Here is a 27,037-nt window from a genome sequence, read left to right on the forward strand (position 1 = left end):
CCTGCCTTCTTTTGTCTGTTGTGTTGTGTCTGTCTTCTTAGGTTGTCAATAAAGCGCCGGGACACTCTTCTGAGTAGCCGAGCGCTATAAAAGACACAATATAACATAACATAACATAACTATCATTGCTGTGTTACCCAAACCTGGTAGAGATCCTTTATTACGTGGCAGTTATTGTCCCATATCATTATTGAACTGCAATATTAAAATTTTAGCTAGCATCTTAGCCTCTCGTTTACGTAAGGTTTTACCATCTCTCATACACCATACTCAAGAAGGATTTGTTCCGGGGCGTTCTTCTAGGAACCATCTTCGCACTCTAGCTCACACACTATGGTATGCCAAAAATCTTCCCAATGAAGCTTTAGCCTGGTCACTGGATGCGGAAAAGGCATTTGATCCGATTGAATGGGATTATCTTTTTAAGGTGTTACAAAAATTTGGCTTGGGTGAGCAATTCATAGACAAAATAAGTCTGCTGAACAAAAATCCTTCTGAACAGGCATGGGCATCCGCAGAAATTTTTCCAGGGGGGTGCTAACCTGGCGAATAAATGGGCGTGGCTGTTAATCAATAGGGGCGGGCTAAAATGGCAGACAATCAGGATCGGGTAATGCTCAGGCCAAGCTGAGAAAAAAAAAAATGGTGAATTCGGTATTTGAAACTGGACAACAATTAGAGCACACTTATGAACCCTAATATTTTCCCCCGGCCCCTTAAAAGTCATACATTACCTGATCCCTAAAATTATCCCCCTGGCACCCCAAAACCCATAACCCATACCCGCCCTGACCCCTAATAGTGTTGCCTTGGCACCCAAAAACCCATACCCGCCCAGAACCCAAAATTGTCCCACCTTGCAACCCAAACCCCATACCCACCCTGAACCCTAAAATTGCCCCTCATATTCACATAGACCCTCTCTCATGTGTATTTAATTTCTTCTATTGTGCTACTCATCCCAAGTATGTGGAGAAGTGTGGCTCAATGGTTAGAGCGGCAGACCCTGATGCAGAGGTCTAGCCCGGGACCAGGGTTCAATTCCCTGCCTCGGCGGTTCTTGGGCTCAAAAATTCCACGGACCTGATAATTCTCACCTCTGTGCCTATTCCAACCATGGAGACCCACTCTGCAACTCTGGGCAATAGCTTGCTTAATCTCCACAACGCTAAGGATGCCTGGCCTCCACCTTGGGGGTGCCCAGGAGTGGACGCCTCACAGGTAAAGCCAGAATGGGTTCCACAGAGGTATTCGTACAAGCGGCTTGAGACCCTTTTGGGTGAGTAGTCCGCTATACAAGTATCAATTTACATTTTTACATTTAAGTATGTGGGGCAGAGTTTTGGAGTGTGTTACAACACACACATATTATAAAGAGACAATCACTCATATAAATGGGAAAGTCAATGTATAGGAAATGTTGCTTAAGATAATGGGGCTTACAATGAGTGATCATACTTTCATCCATCATTCAGTCTTTCACCATTCATTCTGTCCTTCCATCAGTGTGCCCAAAAATGTCCATATTCAGCCATTTACAAACCTATCCATCACGTTTCCTTCCATCCATCATTTCACTTATCCCTCAATCCACCCTTTTACTCATTCATTATACATCTACCCTTTCACCCTATCCATCCATATACTCATCCACTCTTCAACCCATCCATCCATCCATTAACTCATCCATCCAGCCATTCATCCGTTCAGGCATCCATTTACCCATCCCCCTTCCTCTTTCAATTCCTTTCACTTAGCCATCCATCCTTCCATCCACCCACCCATCCATCCACCCACCCTTTCACCCACTGATCCATCCTTTTGTCCATCTACCCGCCCTTTCACTCACTCATCCATCCTTACATTCACCCTTTCACATATCCGTCCATCCTTTCACTTATCCATTAATCAATCCACCCTTTCACTTATCAATTCATCAATCCATCAATCATTTCACTCATCCATTCACTCGCCCGTCATACACCCTTTCACTCATCTATCCAGCCATCCATCCATCCATCCATCCCTTCACTTACTTACTCACTCACCTTTTCACATTAATTATGAGACCTATCAAGAACTCCCTTATGGAACAATGCTAGCATCCGTATTAATAGACAATCAATATCTTGGCCTACTTGGGAAATAGCAGGTATTTCTACCCTAGATCAACTTCTCTCCAACGGGGAACTTAAAACATTTGCCCAATTACAAGAGGAATTTAATTTGCCTGATATACAACTTTCAAAGTACATAGTTACGACAGTCCTTACAGAGGGGACTAGGACCTCCACCATGGTTATTACATTATTCACTAATTGTAACATATCTCCATACCTGAAGAAAGATTAAAGGGGCTACATCAGGTGTGTATCAAACACTCACATTACATCTTTTTTCACAATCTTTATCACAAACCTTACATACTTTGGGCCAGATGTAGGTAGCCCTTTACCGATCGGAAACGGCCGAAAATACCGATTTTCGGCCGTTTCCGACCGGTAAAGGGCTATGGAGATGTAGGGGCACCAAACATTGACATACTCGGTAATTTTACCGAATCTGTATTTTTACCGAATCTGTAAAATTACAGAATCGGTAAATTTACTGATTCTGTAAATTTACCATTCGGTAAAAATACCGAATATGTAATTTGAGATGTAGGTAGCATGTCTAACAGTGCTACAGGGCATTAGGACTTCGGTATTTACCATGCAATACAATTGCATGGTAAATTACGAATTCATGTGTACATGCACATCTGTGCATGTACACCTGTGCCATGTGGCATGTCTGTGTGCCACATGGCGCAAAAGCCAGTTACAGGGGTGCAACAGGGTGTCAAAGTGACACCCTGTCCCACTTAGCAATTCGGTATTTTTACCGATTCGGTAAATACCGAATCGATATTTGCTATTGAATCTTATCTTACCGATTCGGTAAAAAATACCGAATTTTTCCCTACATGTCATTTACCGATTTTTGAATACCGAATCGGTAAAATTTGGTATTTAAAAATCGGTAAATGATATTTACCTACATCTGGCCCTAAATGGCATACCCTATTATCAGTCTCCTATAATGATGATGAATGGTCTGAAATCCTTGATGACCTGAATAAGCGTGCACGTGAAATACGATTGAAATTTTGTCTATTCAAAATTCTACATGAATGGCATTTGTCACCAACAAAACTGTATAGAGCTGTCTAGCTTCCCCATTCTAATTGCTGGAGATCCTGGAACATTTGTCATATATTTGTGGGTGTGTGGTGATCCAATCCTTCTGGAATTATATAGGTATAACCTTACATTTTACGATGCGTTTACAACTTCCACTTTCACATGCTACCATTCTTTTGCATGATACACATCAGTCACAAACATTTTCTAAACCTCAAACCCGACTTTAGGTACAACTAAAAATTGTATACTACGACAATGGAAATCACCTCAACCACCGTCGCAAAAAATGTGGTTGGTGGCTATGATCCAAACAGCTTCTTATGAGGGTATCATCTACAACATAGAGGACCAGTCTGATCTGTTTCTTCAAGTATGGTCACCTTTTCTAAGTCCAGATACTAATATTAATGATAAAAGCCAATCTGCACAGTAATTAATCCCAATCTGTTCATATTCCCGGTCACTATTGAGGATTAGTTGTTTTTAACACATATCATATCTATTTACTATCTTCCATTGCTTCCGGAGACTCCTTCTATGAGTATTTATATATAATTTTGCACCTATTAATATACATATTTGTGCATATAGATTCTTCTTCTCCGATCTTCGTTTCACCTTTTCTATACATTTTATTATTTCTTTTCTGTCCCTATCTTCGTCATATTCTCTTTTTCTTACTTTGTCTCCCCTGGATCTGTAACAATAAGACCATACAGCTGGAATTTAATTTCATTTGATCTATATCACTGATCATCTCTTTTCTTTTCCTTTAAATCAGCACAGATATTTTATATCATGGTAAGTATTTATTAACATTATCACTTAGAATGACACTTCTTATATTTTTATACATCAGGTACAATTATCTAGTATTTATAACCATACTAGGTCTACCCACACTTTTTTACCTGGGTTCTTTTCTTTTCTCAAGAGTATGTTTAGATACCATTATTATTCATACTTGTACACTTATCATTTATTATTTCTTTTGTGTTCCCTTATGTTGCTCCCCTCTCCATTTCTATCCCCTCCCTATACCTTCCTTTTCTCATGGGCTCAGTATCAAATCAAATATTTATATACTTATATTATCTGGTTAATCATTAAGAAGTGTTATTATATGTCCATGTGCGCCAATTTCTTTATCTATTTCTTGTAAGACAAGACGCAAGTTATTGTATGAAATGTTATGCGAAATATGAATAAAAAATGAAAACAAAAAAAAATGGCACCACAGAGAAGGTCCCTCTAGAACACCCAGAGAGAAAGGGGGAAATAGGCGGACAATGCTGGAGATGAAAAGTAGTTGAGAATCAGCACTGAAAATATATTTTTGCTCTCCAGGACCAGACCATTTAAAAAAAGACAATTTAAACTATTAAAGAGTATCCCAAATAGAGAATATAACTCCTAATTCACGTTCTGATTCACAAATTTCAGGTAGCTGCAAAAAAAAAAAGCCATTGATTCAACAAATAATTAGAATGGACTGCATTCGCCTTCACAAAGTACATTTAGGAATGCAATAGTTCCACCAGAATAGGGAATTTCCCTAGTCAGAAATGTAGGGATGGGTTTGTAATTGGCTCTACCTGCAAAAGTAGGTGAACACTAAATACCTGTACAATGGAGTGCACTTACGTATCCATTGCAGATAACGTTCCATTCTGGATACTCGCATAATTGTGTTCGTATCATGAGGAGGGGTAAGTACATTTCCAAGATGTGACTGGAACATCCCGGTATTTAACTGAGTGTGGGTGGAGGAGTTCCTCAAAAGGGGGAATATTTACATTCTTAAGAAACCTAGATAAAGTTACAACTGTAAAATGCACATTAGCACCTAATTTAAATGAATTCAGTATGCATGTCATTCTATGAACTGTGAGAATTCAAGGAAATGTGTACGACTGTTTCCAATGCCATTGAATAATCCTGGATTGCATTGTAAAATCTCAGAGAAAAACTGTTTCTAAATAAAGAACTAATTTTCCAGAAACGAATATCTAATTTTTGAAGCCGTTTTGTAAATCTTGCCGCCAGTTTGAAATTGGAAAATGTTGCCCATACCGCCCTGACAGCGGAGTTGGAAAGCAAATTCAGCATCCTTTCACTGCATTAGCGTCAGTACTCTGTGCTCTCAGCAGTGAATTTATGCAAACATTCAGGAACCCTATGAGAGGTATTTTGTCAGTAAAAAATGGTCTCTAAAAGAAGATTTATGCTAGTATTAGGCAGCTTCAACAGAGAATTTATGGTGATAGTCAGTACCATGGGCAGATATATTCTGTCTCCTGCGGACACTAGAGTCTTCGGGGTACATCAAAGAAACAGATGCACTTCATAACAACACAATTACACTCCACTCTATGGACCTCTGTAAACAGAGAGAGCAATATTATGGAGTAGCACTTTTCATTTCATTGATTGATACCCAATAACACAAAAGCCATCTCAGAATATTATTTCAAAAAGCTTAAGAAAAAGCCTTTCAAGATGGAGCCGTAAATGCATATTTGGAAATGGTTACGTATAGTTTAAAAAAAAAGACCCAAGGTGTCCACAAGCATGCACTTAAATGTCCGACAGCCTTGGGGTTTTTCCTCCCCAAAACATAACAAATATTATCCCATGACGACGAGCAGTGGAGGAGTGCTCATGCACAAAGAACCACCTTGGACTTTATGTATTACTTTATAAGTTCCAAGATGGCAGACAGTCATTTTGGAATGGTGAAATAAAATATAAAGTTTTCACCTGGTGCCGCACAAACACAAACAAATTCTTAATAACATTAAATAGGGGTGGGATGAGAAGGGGAGCAATGGAGTGAGCATCCTGGCAGCATGCAATGGTGTAACACAAAATGATGGGGTGCCCCTGCAGAATGTAACCACATCACCTTGTTGGCCATGGTAGTACTGTCTGCCTACTGGGGTGCATCTAAGGGCAAGCTACGGTTAGATGCCTCACGGATCTGATCTGCAAATGAGAAAAAGGGTTGCACCTGGTCCATCCCAGTAGCACAGGAAGATGGTGGCAAAGGGGTAAAGACTGGTTCAGAGGGGCATAGAACAGACAAGTGCCACTGTACAGGAGGCAAATGGTTAGTGGTCTACCTCCTGAGACAATAAGACCATCAGGGTATTGATTAGCCTACCCTAGCTTTTTCCATGGGATTGGAGGAGGGTGTTGGAAACTTGCTCTTTCTGCAAGGTCACCTAGGATTTTAGCCTTTTTATTGAATATTTTTCATTGTTGGCTGTAAATCTGTAAGCACTTACCCATGCAGGTAAAGTGAATGTGCTCTCCCTGTTAAACACTATAAAATTGGTATACCCCGAATTGGTACATTCAATTTACTTATAAATCCCTTGTATATGTTACTACATGTACCCAGGGCCTGTAAATTAAATCCTCCAGCACTCAGTGCGCCACTGCAACTGCAGGCTGGGTGTACAATTTTAAGCTGACTGAATAGTTTTTTTTTAATACTTATAAGTCACCCTCAAGGTAGGCCCTAAATGCCCACAGGACAGGGTGCATAGTGTTTAAAATGTAGGATATGTATATTTGATGTTTTACATGTCCAGGTAATGAAAAACCTCCAAATTTGTTTTTACTGTGACATGGCTGGCTCAGCTATAGGAAAACACTGGGTTACTTTATCGCCATTTAAAATCCTTAATTTTAATTTCAGTTTAGGAGCAGCTAGAAAAATAATATTTTGAAGACTCATTTAATAGAAATTTAAAATCCACTTTAAAGGTCAAGCAAGATTTTATATTACTATTTTGGAAATGACACTTTGAAAAAGCTGTAATTTTATTGACTAAAACGATAAGGCTTTCCCTCCAGTGTCCAGCTGTCACCTGATCCCTGGTTACTCCCCCTGTGGTAAGATATATATTGCCACCAGTGGACAAAGCGTTCTCGCTGTGGGAAGAGGGACTCCCCGCTAGACAGGATGGCCTTGGGGGCTGTGCCCAGACCCTTTCTTGAGCTTCAAACAATGCCGTCAGACTGATTTGCATATGGCCATGTCTGAACTGGGGTGGCAGAGTGGGCTAAAGAATGGTGATGGATTAAACCCAGATCTGTTGACTGGGTGTGAGTGTTTGATTGATTCAGATGCTCCGTCCATCACCACCCCCTTTTGTACCACTTTGTTCGCCATAAGTTGGCAGGGTATGCTCAGACGTGAGTCCCTTGCTCACTTAGCCACTGGATTCAAGCAAGCCTGGCTGAAGACGGCTGTAATGCCAGACACCGGTCCTAGGAAACTTGTTTCTGGTCCAGAGAAGGCATGGCTTGGCAGTTCGGGCTGGACTGTTCCCATGAGGCACAGGGTCAGACTGATTTGCATATGGCCATGTCTGAACTGGGGTGGCAGAGTGGGCTAAAGAAGGGTGATGGATTAAACCCAGATCTGTTGACTGGGTGTGAGTGTTTGATTGGTTCAGATGCTCCGTCCATCACCACCCCCTTTTGTACTGCTTCAAACAATGCCTACATTGTTGCCTCTCTTGTCAAACTGCCACCAAACTCCTTAAGAGAAGAGGAACTGAGCAGAACTGAATTAGTAGTGGACAAGGCTGGCTATCCACCCACAGGCTGGCACTGGGCATAAAGGAGGACTCCACAGACCTCTCCTTATGACACTCCTGGGCCTATGAGGAATTAGAAGGCGGACTTCCCTGCTGTCTGAAGAACCTGAAGCAAAAAGCTGGACTAGCTTGACTTGAACCTCAAAAGTGACTCCAGGAGTCATTTGGCTAACGTTCGTTTGAGTTACAGGGACATATTACATTCCAGGGGCCTATCTCCTTGCAACTGCCCAGCTAAGCAGATCCAACTAGACCTGCCATGAACCTTAATGGACCTCTGTTGGAGTGATTACTGACCTTCAATTGGTGTCCCCCAGATCGTGGACCTTTGGCTGGTGGTAGTGTATACTTCTCCTGTCCTCTAACTGCAAGAAGTCAGACTTAGAAACTTTTTGGCAAAGTTCTGCCTCGAGAACTGTTGAGGACCGTGATCGGCGTCAAAGCTGCAGCCATCAACACTGAATAGTCAGTCGATATCCGCTTGCAAGCCTGCCCCGCTGTAAGACTTATGGCTTCCAGAAAAGTGTCTAAGTCGGAACAAGGAGAGCTTCCTCAGGACTGATGCGGAGCAGCATTCGATTGATGTTGAGGCCTTGCTTTCTCGCCTTTGTCGACTGCACCAATTCCTTGCCTTTCAGCAACCCTCAAACGAATGCTTCATTATTTTATAATATCCAAGTAGCCTGCTTCTAGATTCCATAGTAGGTCGGTCATTAATTAAAATCATAATCGCTTTCCTGAAGCATTGATTAGATTTTGGCTGATGGGAAAAATCTCAACCACCTATTCTGATGCTCTACATGACTGGAAGACGCTAACAATTAAGTTGTCCCCCAGGGTTGCAAAGGATCGATTTTAGAGCAGAGTTGATGATGACCAAGTACAAATTGACTTGTGCAAAGTGTGTTTTCCATCTTGAGAAACTTGCAGATTTACAATAATGTCCTAGGTGGGTAAAAGGTGAATATCTACATTACAGACTCAGTCTAGTTTGTCAATCAACTGCTTTGGTAATCGAATACAGATTCTGTTTCAGTTACATGCTCACTGAAGTAATGAAGGTAGTCACAATCACTACAAGTCTAAAGAAGCTTGAGAAATGTTGCGAACGATTATGTGTGTCTTAAAGAAACAAACATGCATGGCCACCTTTGTTTTAATAATGTAGCTATAACAACAAGACAGTTATGAACCACAGATTCTCCATAACATTCACTGTTTCTAGTAAAGCTCCTAAGGCTACTCACTAACAGTGCATATTAAAAATCACCGGTATATTCCCATTAAGATTGTCAATTGAAGTACACATATATGTTTTTGGGATAAACAGAATTAAAAACTGGAGGCAAGGATACCAAGGTCACCCTACTTAAGTAGGAGGATCTTAATGACATGTATATACATTTAATAATTACTATCCAGAAGAAAGGGAAAGGCCTGGGGCATCCATAACTATTACGCGGAATGGTGAAACTCTACTGGAAAACAATCTTCCACATCTCAAACACAGTTAAATGTGGATACTTGAACTCGGTCCTGTAAATGAGTAGTCCACCCCATTGCCTTGCAGTAGATGCCCTTCTAAAAGTCACTGGATTAGCAGTGGATGGTCGATGGTACAGAATGCCCTCGGCAGATACAGAAAGATCAGGGAGCCTACATGGCTGACTTCACCCACTGGTCTCAAATCAGCAATAACTCATGTCAAACCATCTCAGTGCCCATTTGTAGTCTGTACCCTAGACTAAAATGGTATGGAGCTCTATGTGTTGTACCAAAAAAACTGGAGTGATGCAAAGCCCCCGACTAGAAATAGTAACTAAAAATGTTGAAGCAGTTAATCAATCTTTCAAAGACAAATGGTTGAGTTAATGATTGAGTTCTTAATTCAAACATTGACCTTTGGGGGGGGTGCATTCATATACGGAGTCTTTTTGCCTACCACTGCTACGATGTACTGCTGGACCTTAATAAGTGAACAGTTAATATGATAGAAGCAACACAAGGAGGACAGACACTGTTCAGCTGCAGGCTTGACTATTAACCATTTCAAATAGCAAAGGTTCTCGCAAGCGGTGTGTCATTAATAGGTTATTAGCCTTGCACTAGGTCGGACAGTATGGAAGACGTTTTGGGCATTAAAAGGGACAGTGGTGGTCATTAATAGGAACTGGTCCAATTGCATTGGATTATGCATTATAAACAAGGCCACTGAAAGGATGCATGTCGACAGCTGTGGTGCTTTCAGTATAGTTGCGGAAAGAATAACTAAATACAAATCTTGTATAGAGTAGTTGACATAATTATTAAATAGTGCTTCATACCACACTTTCATTTCTAAACAGGTGCAGCCATAGCCCAAATTAATGGTACTCAAGATACGAACATTGAGAGCATAGAAGGGTGAGCAGGCCTGGTCAGGTCTCCTACTCGTGACTTGAAGATCACAGTGGATGTCAGAGGCATGTTCTCAACTCTGTTGCCATCTGCAGAAACAATTATTACAATTATAACAATAATACAAGCCAAATGGGAATGGATCAGCCATACCTGTGGCATTAAATGCAGCTTCAGGAGCGGGAGACTGATATAAACTAGATTCTCAGCCTAAAAGTAAGCAATCACAATTATTTCCATGTAGATTAATTGTAGATTGTTCTACAGTGGAAATCCTGAATATATGAGGGTGTGCACTTTCCCAACAAAATAGAAGACCTTCTTAGGTGGACCGCGAGACTAGGCAAACAGTAAAATAAAAAAGATACAAAAAACTTGAAATAATTTATTGTTGGTCATACATACTGTGCTGCGAAGCTAGGGTGAGTGAAACTAGTGCTCTGGAAGTATAGCCAAAGTTCAGCACCATATTACTGCCCAGATATTTCACCAAGAAAACCATGTATTGCTTTATTGTGCTGAATTTCTGCTATAATTAGGTTGTCTGAATTAGAATTAATAATGAGTTGATGGCGAGGCTATGGGGCATTGCAGACAAATGGCTTGACATAACACCTCTAATTGCTTAGGGGGAATGGGTCGAGAACTATACGTGCTAAATCTGCACATGCAGTCCAAGGCTGACTGTACTTAAATGCAGAACAACCTGGTGCCCAAGTTTTATGGTAGAATGTAGAACACCAGAAAGCATAGAGTGTGCGACTGAGGAATATAGGACAACCCGGTGTCCAAATCACGCTACTGATGAACGTGAACGAGTGAGTGTTTGTTCTAGGGGAATGTAGAACAACGCAATGCACCAAGTGTGGACCTGAAGAGGAGTAGTAGTGGAATAAAACGGTACTCAATTTGCTCTATTGAAAGTTTGTTGACGTGGAACGTAGAACAATGCGATGTCCAAAATCTGTGATGCAAGCTTACTGTGGTGGAATATACAAAAATCAGGCACCCAAAAGGGGATCTTGAATGTTTGTTTATGTGGAATGTAGAGGCACGTTGGTGCCCAAATTGTGTGACTGAAGGCTTGTTGCTGTGAAATGCAGAACAACGCATTGCACAAACTGATTTATCAAAGGTTTGTTTTAATGAAAGGAATAATACAAAAAAAACAGTCTTTGAATCTTCATAAAAGATTTGGGCCGCAGACTGACAAGCACAATAAAGCCAGCAAACGCCCAGTCCCCCAGGTGACCACAAGTGGTCTGTCACGGGCCAGAAAAGCAACCCTACACTGCTTGACAAAACCACCCGGCGGACAAAGGCTGCTTAACCACACAGACAAAGACGCCAAAGGCACGTGGGAAGCTGTTTGCGGAACAGCAATAACCGCATCCAACGAGAGGATGATTTCAATTAATATATTGCATATTTTGCCAGGCAGACAATAAGAGTCGGCAAAGTGACTCATTGAGTGGGACGAATGCAAAGAGATCAATTGACAGAGGGCTGTACAATGGAACGAAAGTTAACAATGGCTCCAATTGCGAACTAAATGTCTTCTGTGGAGCTTACAGCAGCTAGGATAGATGGTTTTTACCACACCTGGAGAAGACTGCATTCACTGTGTTACTGAGGGGGGGGGGGGGGGGGGGGGGGTTGCCTATCCCACAAACTTCAGCCTTTGCTTTCAATACTGCAGATTGATTTCAGTTGTAATCAAGTGTTGGGACATGTACCCATGCGCCGAGTAGCCCCACTGTATGTGAAATCTGTATCCTTATTATTTTTTTATTGGTCCCATCACACATGAAATCCTGCGTGCAGCCCAAGGTCTATGACTGCTACTGACCTCAAGACCTAGCCTGGCTCGGAGGTCAGCAGGGGCAAAAAAAAAGTGTACAGTGGACACAAAAGTACAGTTTGTGTTATTTCAGGTGTACTGTGAGCAGTGATGAGAGCATACCGTTGTTGAATCCAGAGAATTGTAGAGATCATTTTACCCGATTGAATGAAGGCGTGGGATGCTTACATGCCTGAGTTCTGGAACTTACCTAAGGGTTTTCAAACTACAAAATTATCTTTTCTCCCTGATCAAATAAATATCAGAAATTGTGAGTTGTTTAGCTACCTTAAAAGTGTCAAACTAATGTGTAGGATGGTCTGATGGAAAGAGTGATCTATGGCAATCATGTTTTATGCTGAAGACGTGGGGTGGCCGGGAAATGTTTGGGGAGTATGTGGAAACATCTGGGGTTCAGAAAGATGAATGAAGGGACACCTATGATGGTATTAAGAAATGGTACCTCTGTTAGGGCCATTGGGGACATTAAGTTGCAAAAGTAATGCTACTGCATTGTGTTACGGGAAAGAAATGATTTTTCGCTTTACATTAATTTGTTGCACTTTATTCACTCTTCCTGCTTATGTCAACAATTTTAGGGCTCATTTAAAACCATGGTAAATAGTGTTTCACCATGTGTGGTTCAACAAACAATCTGTTCAAGGGTCAGAAACCAATTGTTTGATACCCACTAGGCTCCTCTCACTAAGGTTTGGCACATCGAGGTCACAATATCAGGTTAATGATGTTGACAAAAACAATAAGGTCACTTCATCTGTGTACTGTCCAAACTTCAAACACTTTTATCTGAAGGCAACTGTTCGGCATTGGCCCGAGTGATCATTCAAACAAGGCTGAGGTAGTATTGCTCTATTAGTTGGAGCTATGAGGGTCTTGAGAAGACTTCAACAGTATCTCTTCATTCCCCAGTACACCAAACACCCTAAATGTTTTAATGATGGAAGTGCTCCCTCCAGAAATTGAAACAATCAGCAACACAATGAATATCACACAGTGTCTGTGTGATCCCTTCCATCGACCTAGGTTAAGGAACTTCAACTTCACCACCAGTTATTACGCAAAACATTAATAGATAGATACTTGACTGTAGATCACCCTAGTGTCGTTGAAACAATCATTGATAACATCATTATTAAAACATCTTTGGATCCTCTGAAGCCAGTGAATTATAAACCAGTGTTTTCCAGACAGTGGCTCGCAACGTGTGGTGCAATAAATAAAGATGCCTATTAATGCTGTATTTATCTTCTCACATTTGCTGCACTGCGAAGACAAAGATCAAACATCGGGCTATGTCTTCTGTCACATTGCTACCTATTATTTACCATAGGGATTGGTGTTTACAAAACACCTCTCACCTAGTCATCGGACAAAGCAAAGTAAAGCAAATTATGTGACAATCTTGCTAGGGTACAAGACGTGTGAAAGGAAAGGCTGTAGGATGTCTTTTTATTTTAAACACACAACAAAATGTAAATTAACTGTACACATTGAGCAGTTATGAAAGTAAAAAATAAGCACTTTTTTGGTAATAGGATAAAACAAAAAAAACACTTTATTCGGCGATCCACAAATGATAAATATTCACAAACTAGATTTTCAAACATCATTATTGTGCAGTATATTGTTATCAGTAAAAATGGCTTTTTGTCCAAATTTTGTGGCCAATTCAAATAAAAAATGTGCTGTCTGTAAATGACACAGCAATACCTCACGATGTTTTCGTTACATTACGCACAAAAAAAAAAAGATTCAAAATTGCCCACTTCATGTCCATTAAAGCAACTTGGGCCGCAAAAGTTTGTAGTTGTAAAAATTGGGTTGTGGCTCTTAAAAAGTTTGGGAATAACTTTGATAAATCATTCACCAGTACCCCGCTTTTAGTGAAAGTTCTGGAAAATGTAGTGACCAATCAACCACTTTTGGAAGGGATTGGCCTATATTAAGCTTTTAATCCCGCTTTTTAGAACAATTAGAACATCTGCACAACTTGGACTCAACAGCCACAATGCGAAAACTAAAAATCCTGAAAGTTAACACAGCCAGCACAGCTGCAGTGACTCTTGCAGGCGATGCAATGAAGATGTTGAGGCCTACACCTACCTGGGCAGTGTAATAGAAAAGAGGGGCTGAACAGATGCCAACATCAAGGCAAGAATCGGCAAAGCAAGGGCTGCCTTCATTCATTTAAAGAAGATCTGGGTCTCCAAGGACTCAACGCTGCAAACCAAGATCAGGCTTTTTAACTGAAATGTGAAATCAGTCCTTCTGTTTGGATTGAAATCTGGAGGACAACAGTGACCACCACCAACAAAGTACAGACCTTCAGCAACACCTGTCTGAGAAAAATCTCCAAATCTGCTGCCCAAACACCATCAGCAACAAAGACCTATGGCAGTAGACTTTCCAACTCCCCGTTGATGAAGAAATCATGAAAAGACACGGGCTGGATAGGTCAAGCCCTCCGCAAGTCTGCATCAAACACCAGGCAAGCCCTCACCTAGAACCCTAAAGAGAAAAAACACCTGGTGCCAAGACCTCGGGCAGACTGCAAGAATATGGGTTATACCTGGAGTCAGACTGAAAGAAATACCCAGGACAGAAATAGCCGGAGAGTCCTGGTTGATGGCCTATACCCCAGATGGAGTAGTAAGCATAAGTAAAGTACGTAAGAACTATGTGACACCTTTGAAAGCTTTGAATATATGATCCTTCTGTCACCCCCGTCTGGTGGCTCAGATCTCTAAAGCGTTCCTTAAATAGGTCAAGACTTTTATTTCTAACATATATTTACAAATATTTGAGAATTGGCCAAGGCCATGTTATGTTAAAGGAGCTTGTAAAGACGGTATCATGGAATTGGAGTCCAAGGGATACTACTGCCAGAGTGGCTTAATCATATGCCTGGTAGAACAGCCAGGTCTTTAAGAGTTTCCTGAACTGGGCATAGGAGGACTGTGATCTGATGTCCAGAGTGAGGGAATTCCAGAATTGGGAGGCCAGGACCGAAAATCTTAGTCCCCCTAGCTTCTTGCGTTTGAAGGATGGGATGACAAGAAGATTCAGATGGAAAGACCTAAGATCCTGAGAGGGGACGTAACGCTGCACCTGAGAGGAAACAAACACCAGACTGTTGCCATGTAGAGCTTTAAAGATGATGCAGCCCAGCTTATAAGCACTGCGTTCGGCTGGTGTAATTGTTTCATTAGCGGGTAAGGTGGTGCCTTTTAGACTGATGGTAGATTAGTCTGTCTGCCTGGTTTTGCATCACTTGCAATCGTTTTAATTGATATGCTGTGATGCCGATAAAGAGTGAGTTGGCACAGTCAATGAGGGAGATGACTAGGGGCAATACCACTTGGGTCAAGGCTTCAGTGGTAAGAAATCTGCTGATCTTCCTGATCCTTCAAAGCTGAAAGAAGCAGGAAGGGACCACTGTCCCAATCTGGGCTTTCACAGTAAGATCACTGTCGATAGTGATGCCCAGACTTTTGATTGAGCTTGAGGGAATGCCATTATTGGGCCAAGATTATAATACTATAGATCTCGATTTCATGGAGCTCATCAGAAGGTCATCATAAGACTTCAACATTTTCTAAATTCCATTGCAACGGTTGTAAGAGGAGTTAGATCATGGAAGCATAACAGCACTACATTGTGCAGACTGCATGGCTGCCATGTGTGAACACAATGAAATTTTGAGTTGTGATAGTACTTCACAAAGCAATCCATCATGTATATACCAACACTGAAGGTCCAGGGCAGACATCCCCAAAGGGTGTCGGAGGTCACAAAATTGAGCACTATCAATTCTTGATAGCTTCAGATCATCGATATTGGGGACTGGAGGCTCCAGGTGCGTGAAGAAATATTTTGGCATGACCTCCCTGCATGTACTGGGAAATTTAGGAAAAGTTTTAAAACTACCTTCAAGTTCGTTTCAACAAGGCCATTTCATACTAGTGCATGGATACCTTCAGGTTTAGAAGCTGTACAAAATTGATTGACTTGACTACCATTGCTACTGGCCAGTAGCAACAACTTAACATTCAGAAAATGTGCACCTCTGTGCTACCAAATTATTAAGATATATTAACAATACTGCTTATAGTAGAATCAAATCCTTACACGCATATGTGCCTATTAAAAGTAATATACACTTTGGTTCAGAGGACATGAATGTTGATCTGTCCAGATCTCGTTATCTACATCATCTACATAACTCTGGTGATTCCTCCTCCTATATAATCTATTACATTTTAGTGATTTCTTCTCACTCAGATTTCTGCATCATATTATCTATCAGCTGTTCATTTTGCTTTAGGTTGTTTTGTTTTGTCACTTTCTTATCTGTGTCTTCCACACTGATCTCTGTGTATTCCACTCTCTCTTCTGTTCTGGCCAATTTGATCCCTTCCACAGTTGTTTCCCGGTTTCATTCTTTATCATCAGTATCATCCTGGACAGCAAGCTAACTATGAAGAAACAAATAAACGTAGTCTCATCCGCCGGCTTGCACACCCATTCCATGCTCCGCAAAATCTTTAGGTAGCTCCCATTCAACACCAGAACGACCACCATGCAGGCCCTCATCACCAGGAGGCTAGACTACAGAAACACACTATGTAGGAATCACTGCACGCCTCATTTAAAGACTCCAGACAACACAAAACTAAGCAGCAAGACTCATCCTCGACCTCTCCAGAATGACCGACCTCAAGAAACTTCATTGGCTCCTGATCCAGACGAGATGCCAGTTCAAGATGCTAACCCATACTTACAAGGCCCTGCACAATGAAGGGCCAGCATACATCAACAAACGTCTGGCCTGGCTTTCTACCACCTGACCAGACACCTATCTGCTTCCCTCTCCCTAGCAGATACCCCACGGATCTGCAGAACCAACAGTGGAGGATGCTCTTTCACGCATCTGGCGGCCACGGCATGGAACAACCTTCCCCTGCACCTCAGCACAGCACTGTCGCTCCAGCAGTTCAGGAGAAAACTCAAGACTTGGATGTTCGAAATAAGCAAACCACCATGCAGCAACCATTTCTCAGCACCTCGAGACCCACACAGGTCATTTGACGCGCTAAACAATTGTTTGATTGATTGAATGCTCACTTTATTCTACCTACGGTCTTGGGACTGATTAAAAACCATAGCCCAGAATGATCAATCATCACCTCTGTCAAGTACCAACCTGGGTACTTTCATAAAATGTGCTCCTCTTATTCCATACTACCCAATCGCACATAAGTGCCACAGTTCTTAGCAAGCTGCATTACTGTACCAGTGCACCCATTTGGCCTCTGCTATTTTCACCCCTCCAGAAACTTATCAAATCTACTACCCAGATAGTGTTCACATCCTCTCACACTTCACAGCTATCTCTCTCTATTGTGCAGTTTGAACTTTCTTCTAATTACCAAGAGCTGGCCATATTGTCTTGTACTATCAAAGGAAGATGTATGATCTGGATGACATTTTTGCCAAAGAGAAATTGAATTCGTCTTTCTTGCACTCAGCTAACGTGATCGAAAAAATTGAAGGACTGGTAGCTAAAGTGCTCTCTGATTAACACAATACACAGGAAATCCACTAAAGAGAGAAAAGGCTTAACTTCCATTGGTTTATAGCGGCTGATCATACCCCGACACTACTAGAATGCATCTCACTGTGCACCGCCTTGGCAGGGGGCACATCACCTCATTGTGCCAAAATGTTTATATATTCTTAGATTGCAGCCCAACTTCTGGTCCTGAAAGGCTTTAACTGGACCCGAGAGAAGCGAGGCAATATGTTGTGGAGATAGTGGGAGGGAAATTTAATCAAGATGGTTTTTGACCCCTTGTTAGTGGCACAATTATTGCAAACCAAACACCACAGAACAGAAACTACTCACGATGGGGTACATTCTATTGAATTGCAGGAGATAAGGCTGGAGTATAGAAGTCAACTGATAGACGAGGGTTTGAAATAGTTGGCCAGCTACTACCAGCAAGTACCACCAATTAGAAGGAAGTTTGAACAAGCTGGCTGTGTGTGGTGTAGAATGTCAAACCTACGTTTATAAATGTACAAACTGGCTTTGTCCATTCGTTTGAAAACAAGCATTTACATAATTAGTGACATACTGAGACCTAGGTTTAAGTGTGTTAAATAGGAATTTGGTGATTTTGGAAGGAAGGATACCATTTAAGCCGCAATTTAAAGCAATACGATAGAAATAAAACATTAAAACACCCAATCTACCAAGACTGCAAATACAGTTTTTAATAGAATAAATTAACAAAGAAACGTAAAATCCCGATGAGATGAGGAAAATCATACCCTACCAAATGTAGAAAAACATCAAATAATATTAATTTACAATCAATGCCACACTTAACTCTACATGAATTCACGTACATTGTGTTACTGTTTCTTCAAAAAAATGAATTCTCTACCAATCTACAAACAGCATGCTGTGAGGATACAGTGCCTTCTACGGAAAATGGTATTTCAGACAACACAATACATATTTTTGGCTAATTGCCCAAACTAGCAGGAAACTAGGCCTATCTACACAAAACTGCAAAGTACAGGTTTTCCCTGTACAATAAGTGTGCCTCAACATTTCAAACATTACATATGATTCGCATTTCTAAAATTAACAAAATGGGGTTTCTTTTAATAGTTGTATCTGGAAAGATGAGAGACACGATATTAAAATTTAAAAAAATTAAAAACTTAAGAAAAATACCTGCTACCATTTTTTTACAACTATTTCTTAGCCAGGATAAATAAAAGATTCTCTGGAAAATAAAGGCACAGGATTTTAACCACCTCTGAAGCCACTGAAATAGACTGCTCCCTGGATTCCATCACATCAATAACATAGATTTTATACATATATCCAGAAAATATAAGTAAGGTATCTACAATGTGTGATTTCTAGATTTTCAAATGGTCAAAACAGAAAATATGCTCAATTAGTAGAGCGGATTGTTTATTGATGGAATCAACAACTGAAATTGTACATAACGAGTTCAAAGAAATCCAGATATTAAATGTGATCTTATTTTTTTTTTACAAATGCCGGCACGAAACACAGTTACAGGTACGTAAACGGCTAATCATAAGAAAATGCATTGCTTCACAGACATAAATGTTCGGGAATGCACCATTTTAGACAGGGAAACTGCTTCATATACGAATGACTGCAATGCATAAAGCCCTTCCGAAGCTTTCAAGTAAGGAATTAAACAGCCACTGTACTACCTATTGATCCCAAAAGCAAAGAGCACGTGCGTGCGCCCAACCAATCTCCATTTCTGCAGGGATCACCTTTAACTAGCAGCAAAGGATGGATATTGCAGTAGGAAGGGTGCCTGGTCTTAGATGGGACACAGAAAAAAATGTGCACAGTACATTGGCCGTACTGCACATTGCTTGTACTGCCAATTAGCTCGCTCATATTTTGCACATTTACGGTGCAAGGCCTGAGAAGCAGGCAAAGCATAAGCACTTGAACAATAAACAATAGTGCCAATAAGCATTTAACTGCCAATTAATCACCTGCTATCAATAAAGCTATAAATTGATATGTACTCAAAATATGTGTGAAATCACAAAATGTACAACACAAAGGGTAAACCCTAAACACAGTCTAGGATAGGCTGATATCACCATAAAATGGGCTACCTTAAAAAAGAAAAATCAGACATTATTCTTGGCTAAACGCAACACTAACAGTGGTCAACACAACCGCACTTCTACTGACAGAAAGAATATAAATATTATCTAAAAAAGACGGGGGCTTCTTTTTATGATAATTACAGTTGAGACTTGAGACTGAAGCATGTGAATCAGTAGCATTCCTGCAAAAGGGCACCTCACACGTTCCCAGAATTACAATCAAACACTCCGGCCTCTACCATGTTTCCCAAACTTAGTACATGAAATCTGCCTAGTTCGGACAATGAACAGTCTGGAGAGAAAAAACAGTTATGAGGCTGAGCCACATTCGTGAAATGTTTTTCCACATTCATCCGAAACCCCCTAGATTTCGCCCCCGCCCCCTCTGCACAGGTCATGGCTCTGCTGCACCCCCCTGGCTGGATTGTTTTAGTTCTCTCTGTTGAACACCTGCAAACATCAAACAAAACCTGCGGGCCCTCACTGGCTTCACAAAAGCCTTTCATGTGCTCCATGGGAATGGCAGGCCCGGGGTTCAGGTTACATTCCTTAAACCCTTGCAACAGGGACGCTTATGGGGGTGGCGGAAGAATGTTCGCAAAAGTAAGTACGGTTTCAAACCGAAGCCATTTCACACGTTGCGAAATAAAAGTTTCTTGAGATTAAATCAATACCATCTCTAAAAAAGGCATAAACAAAGGACCCGCATGGAAAGCAGTTACAAGGCAATACGCAGAGATGACAGCTGTGCCAATGCAACACATTAAATATCAATGTTGAAGCACACAGAGTGGAATACATCACGAAGCCATATTATTATTTCAGCGCATATGTCCAAATATGGCTATTAGCTTCCCTCTTGCTAACATATAGATAGACGGCGATGAAGTATATCCTTCAATGTATGTAATTTGTCCAATATGTATATTGTGCCACAATAACCAGACAATGTTTTTGATGCCAAAGATATACACGCATGCAAAATATGCTTTACAAACCACTATGCAAACGACAGTAATAAAATGTAATTTTCTGCACCATCCCCAACTGATGTACAAAAGCCCTAAACAAATGGTTAAATATGAAGAAAAAAACAATAGTGTTTTTCCCTAATAGCAATTGTGTTTTTAGCATATGTTCAGGGAATCAACTCACAATATCAATAAGGTCCATGCAATTTTATTTCTGAAATACATTTTCATATTTTATAATACTTAAAGTGTCAAGGCCATACCAATTGCAGACTGAACTAGACAAATGCTAGTTATATTACATAAACCTCGTAGATGACTCCATAGGAAAATACAGTGAGTCTCTAAATTAGTACGGACACACCATACGATGGAAAAAAACATACAAAACCAAACAACACAAATGTATAGCTGCCTACACTTACGCTAAATACATTAGGAGGCATGTATCAACATCTCAAATACATAGTTACAAAAGAAGAAAATGGACGTGCTACACATACTGTGTACAAAATGGAAACTGTGCTTTAATTTTGCTTCTCTATTACCACTTTGGCCACAATTTACAACATTTCATAAAAAAGTCTGAAAATAAACATTCCATGCGAAAATACCAAAATATGAGTAAGTCATGCCATGTATCCTATTCAACTACACTGGTTATACCAAATAAATCAATGCACCTTAACTTTGGCATTTTTCAATAATGGAATACAGCTTTTAAAACATTTATGTTTGAAGGTCTTTTTTTCGGGTGGCCTACTTGTACTCCCTTTCACAATTCAAACGGTCCACAATTTTGCCTAACACAGATAATTCATGAAATCAGTTGCATGTAACCATTGAAGATTTAGATTTTTTTCTCCTATGAACTATAGTTTTATACATAAAACGTCAATTTTCCGGGATATGGCTTTCATACCAAAACACTGAAAACAGATTTAGCCCCCAAACAAAATGCCTTAAAAATCAGTGTTAACACAAAATGCTAATGATTCCCTGGCAACAGAAAACAAAGTGATCTGCCATGCTGGTTGACAAAAGACAAGTTACAACGAGCTTAATTTTAATAGTTTCCTTAAATAAAATGTCTAAAATAATAATTTAGAAATAACAGTGAGTTGTATAAACTGCAAAGAAACACCTAGAACCAATAAACTCTCAAATCATGTAGAGTAAAATTTTAAAAAAAGGTAAACCAATATTTCAATGAATCGGGGTAACGGGCCCAAGACAAGTGTTTAGAGTAAAAATAGTGCTTTGAAAAATAACACCAACTAATGTAGGGTATAAATCATGACACAACCAGCCACAGATGAAAAGCAATAGCACACCTAATTGATAGTTTCAAAATAATCTCCATTTAGATAGATAGCAAATTTGGATTCACAGCAATAAATATAGTGCATCCAAAAAGAACATAATATTATTTTATAACTATAGATATGGGATATATTCAGCAAAAAAGGGGCTGGATGAAATACCTGAAATGTATTAACTTTTCAGATAGTATAACCCATACGGCGGCCACATATTACCAGGCTTGTTTAAACTAATTGCATGTGTTTACTCAAAACTATGGCTGGAGTGGATGTACATGTGCATTTAGAGCATTGAAGCTGGTAAAAGTAAATATGCGCATGCCAGAGCCAGAGAATTACATGCATCATCAATGTGACGCATAATAGAACACTGTGAGTGGCAATGAACCAAGTTTTTTTTTTAACTGAGACCTTGTTCTGGTGAAGATTCATCTAAAAATCAAAGCATATTTTGACCTGCACACACTTCATGCATTTACAATTTTACGTCCTATATGAATTGAGTGTAGGTATGCATGTATAAACTAGCTCTGACACTGGGATCCTGAGGTCTACTAACAGTAGCACCTTGCTTTGTTAACCGTGGCCCTGGGACACCCATACCTTGATGTAATTCATAGGACATATTTGGAATATATAACCTGGTGGCCTATTATTTTGACCAGAGAACGCATCTTCCTCCGACGTCTGGCCTGTATTCAGACCCAATATATGTTAAACAAAATAATACAATAATACTATTTCTAAAATTACAACATATTATGTCTTTTTATGAGTAATGCACGACTCCCTTCATGTCCACAACAAAAAAATTCAAAACAAAAATTATCCCTCTACAAAATCTCAACTAGCACAACAGAAAACAATATCCAAAACATAGATACATCTAAAAATGTAAGTACATTGTAATACAACAGAAATACATTAGTATTAAGTGAAGAACCAGGCGTTCATTGTGAATGCCCTTAAACATATGTTAAAGGAAGGCTGGTTTGGATAAAGGTGCGTCACCAAACAGTGCAAGGTGTCTGGTCAACTTACATGGTTTGCCTCAGGATAATAAACGTCCTCTCAAAAAGGGTGTTGATTACATACTAAACCATCTACCCCTCATTCTGATGGGCGGGTAGATACATAACAAACACACACACAATGCTATCGATTAGAGATGAGCGAAGGTCAATAATTCAGGTCTCTGCCTGGCGTTGCAGGTGAGCACGCGCGCGGCACATGTTACACTTCACAATTAACAAAGGAGGCATTGTACATACTTGAGCCAGAAAAATGTCCACTTGCCAGGGAGGTCGGTCCATTTTTCCCACTACTCACAGGAGGCGAAAACATCTAAAAAGGAAACACAAGCTTATTAGTACAGACGATGGCAAGGCACTCTCAAACACGCAATCAAGCATGTTGTGTTAAATTCAAAAGAACACTTGTTTTTTTTTACAATCAGAGAGGGGTATATCCATTGTATTTACTATCATTAGCTTGTGGTTGTTCAGACCATGTGTTGACAGGTGGACGTCGAATAAACAGTTTTACAAGATGATTTTAAAAAGCGAGGGCTAAAAGTAACTTGAAATGAAACCTTTGCTAGTAAAGCAGCAGTAGTTGAGGTAATCTTCCCATCAATGAGGCGTGTGGCAAGTGCAGGCAGCACCATCCAGACGCACTACCCAAGCGCGCCGCCCAACGTCAGGGCAATTTGGAGCAACACGCACTCCGATCCTTTTTGGAATGATCAATGATATGTTCACTTTCCTGGTCCTTTTCCGTGTCCCCCGCTCGACGTGAACCCACACCTCCGTGTCCCCTGTCAGAGGCAGCGCAGAAACTAACCACATGGAAGGGGGGGAAAAGTAACACGGACCGAGGGGAGGGAGGGGGCTGCAAAGTTGCCTCTGGCTACATTTCCTGTCCAAACTTCCGAACGCCATTCCTCAGAAGGAAATTCTTCAGCATTGCGAAATGAAGCGCCGTGGGGTTTGTGCATGCGCCCACCCTCCCCCACCTCCCCCAAAAATAAACAAACACCGCTAGACGGGGACTAGACTAGACAAGTGCAGGACAGGGCTGAATAGGTACAGAGAAACAAAGAGACAGAGTGCACTGACACGGACCTGGGGAGCAAAGGGGTGCGTGCGGGTGGTTGTGGTGGTGGGAAAGGGGACGTGTTACTTGGTAATTAACGCCGGGCCGGCTCAGACTGCGGCCAAGTACCGCACTTTAGGTCTCCTCTATTGTCCTATATGCAGATACATGCAAATGAGGAAAGCACCAAAGTGGGAAAATGTCCAAGTCTCTTTGAGAAAGAGCTGGGAACAAAAAATGCACAATTACTGGAATGGGCTGGGGGATTAGCTCGGATCAGACTACATTTTGCCTTATAGATAAAAAGCAAACGTTATAGAAGTCAGAACCAAAAAGCAGGCTGGCATATTTAAAATGGACATACACCATTTAATTCACTCATGTAGGCAGGTAACAGGTTTTCCCTTTTTCCAATTTAACAGATCAGCTAGAAGATATGTTTGCAAGCTGTTTGTTAATTTCTACCGTAGTTTCCTTACCGCGCTGAAATCCAGCAAATCACTGAGTTCTTTGTCCGTCCCTAAGGCAGCCATTCGCTGTTGGTGATGCATTTTAGCAAAATCACAACAAAACCTGGAAACATGGAAATAACCGCAATCAGAAAATCCAGTCCCGAGCGTGAGTTAAACACAATCGGTTTCTTTTTTTTAAGTGTGGAACGCGGGGTGGGGGTGTAATGGGAGGTGAAAAAAAGGTGGGCAAAAAAGGAAAAAATGCAATATGAGTACTTCAAAGAGAGGCGACCAAAACATCCATGCAACTCGGGGTCCCTTTAAACCCATTGTCAGCGTATCCTTTAAGCAACAGGAGGGTCACGCACGAAACAAAAAGAAAATAAAGTGGCACATGTGATCCGAGATCCACACACAACTTTTTTTATTGGTTTGCTGGTCTGAAATGAAGAAATGAAAATACGTGGTAGTGGTTTGTGGAGGATGGTAACAGAAAATGAGGGTGGTGCAATGTAAGGCAGATCTGGAGAAACGAAAGGTGCTGATAAGGGACATCAGAGGTTTACAATAAGACATATATGGAAAAGGAGTAGGGTGGCACCTGGGAGTTGCAATAAGTCATGGGTAGGAGGCTAGGTTGGGAAAATCGGGCTTTGAAACAAGCCAGATCACCTGGTGAACGAAGGGGTGGGGTTACAACTGTCAGGACTGCTGCAAATTTCCACTGAATGGGGGCGGGGGTCTCTCCACTTGAGCAAAGGCCGGCTAACCCCCTGGACAACCCAATCATGGAGAAATGCCTCTTCAGCCACAACCAGGCGATCTGAGTATAAGGAAGAGAACAGGACGGGAGGGTGCGAAATACCAACCCTGCTCTTCCAAAACAAACGAGGATCCCGACTAGTCCCTGGCCACATGCCCCTCTGCAAGCATCCGACGTGGATCGAGAGATAAGGTGCCCCGCTGCAGCCTGCTAGCAAACTCGGGGACACAATCTGAGAGCAGGCACAGCACGAGTTCTGCCACTTTCAGCGAAGAGGATGAGTGCGAGCTAAACCCTCGGCTGCATCTCCGGATCCAGGCGGCACACGCACAGACAGCTCGACACCCAGGTGCAGCCGTTCCGGCGCTCCTCCAGACACAACTGCAGAGATCCCGGGTCAACAGAACACACCGCTCAACGGGGCGCTCTGCAATCCAGCGCGGGTCATCCTAGCCGTCTTCGCAGCGCATCCCCACCCTGCAGGAGCGTAAGTCAGCAGCAGCTGCACAGACCTATCCGGGGCAAGACGTGCATCCTCCAACGAAGTTGTGTATGTCGAATACCCAATCGATGCATTGGAAAGTTGCAATTAACACTTTATGTCCTAGTGAGTGGTGCTGCAAACTTTGCAGATCAGTCACCTGGTCCTCCCCTCACACGTGTGTGCCCACCACCTCCAGGTTACCTGATCGCTGCAAGTTCCTTCCACTGTCACCTTTCATACACATGCACAGATTACGTCAATATTTTTACTTCAGGTAAACACAGTCGTAGCTTTAGGTGATACTTTTAAACCACTTTAAGGCATAATCTGGTCTCAAGCAGATCATTTAGGGGTAAAAATAATCTTTGTGAGTGCGACATCAGATATGACTTTACCTTAATGGTCAAAAATGTATTCAATACTCCAAGGTGAGAGTCAGATCTTCTGCTTGTGCGTGGCTCACATGTACGTGCTCGGGGGTACTGAGCGACACGTGCAATGAAAGGCTCTTCCTCCAGGGAAGGGATGATCCACGTCTACAGGTTCAGCTTTAGATCTGCTCTGATTTTTTTCCACGGCTCGTTTGCACAGCTTCCTCCCCACAAATTAAAACACAGGGAGTTGGGAAATCATCCAACCAAAAGTGTGTGCAACGCACACCTGCCCGGGAGGGGGGGCAGCAGGTACTTGTCCCCGTGGTTCACCTCTTACTGTTCAGGAGGGAACTTATTCCAAGTTTACAGATTTCTCATCACCGGCTCCGAGGGAGGCGCTGATGAGTGCATGTTTCCCGGCCAGACACATTGTAATCCATTCACATCCGGGAACGCGGGCTCAGTAAGTGAGGAAAGTCCTCCACTTGGCGGCGGTTGCTGTGATGGCAAAGGGGTGGATGGGCGGGGCTGGACACAGTGACGACATGGTCATAGAGCGGTAAGATGCAAGCGCAGAGCGTCCCAGGCAAAATGGCGTCAGGTGACGGGAACGTCAGACGCGGGGGACTTACCTTCCGTCACGTGGGACACGTGCGGAAGGAGGGCCGTGGTTTTCAGTGAGGGAGCGTGTTCAGTCGGCATGGAAGGTATCAGCCACGGAGAAGCAGGCACATTCCGTTACTGCTTCATGTCAGGCAAACAAATATTTTTTATAATAAATATAATATAAAAATAATAAAACTCGTATCTCACGCTGCTGCAGGGTACCGATTCATCCGCAGGT

General features: G+C 41.5%; 1 protein-coding gene across 22 annotated transcripts in view; it reads right to left on the reverse strand.

The window, feature by feature from the left end:
* TCF4 (transcription factor 4) overlaps window positions 1–26,688 on the reverse strand; it is an 822,748-nt gene extending 796,060 nt beyond the window's left edge. For 7 of the 22 annotated variants that reach the window (XM_086960433.1, XM_086960432.1, XM_086960431.1 and 4 more), the window contains exons 1-2: window positions 24,600–24,695; window positions 23,298–23,370 (exon numbers count right to left, since the gene is read on the reverse strand). In XM_086960433.1, coding sequence (XP_086816559.1) covers window positions 23,298–23,370; window positions 24,600–24,671 — 145 coding nt within the window. In that variant the 5' untranslated portion in view covers window positions 24,672–24,695. Of the gene's footprint in view, window positions 1–23,297; window positions 23,371–23,617; window positions 23,956–24,599; window positions 24,696–25,441; window positions 25,858–26,214 lie in introns of those variants that run through there. The other 15 variants (XM_086960426.1, XM_086960417.1, XM_086960425.1 and 12 more) reach the window with 11 other exon arrangements.
* Window positions 26,689–27,037: the final 349 nt, after the last annotated feature.

Source organism: Lissotriton vulgaris, chromosome 3_1 (assembly GCF_964263255.1).
Source record: "Lissotriton vulgaris chromosome 3_1, aLisVul1.2, whole genome shotgun sequence".
In the NCBI taxonomy this organism is placed as follows: domain Eukaryota; kingdom Metazoa; phylum Chordata; class Amphibia; order Caudata; family Salamandridae; genus Lissotriton; species Lissotriton vulgaris.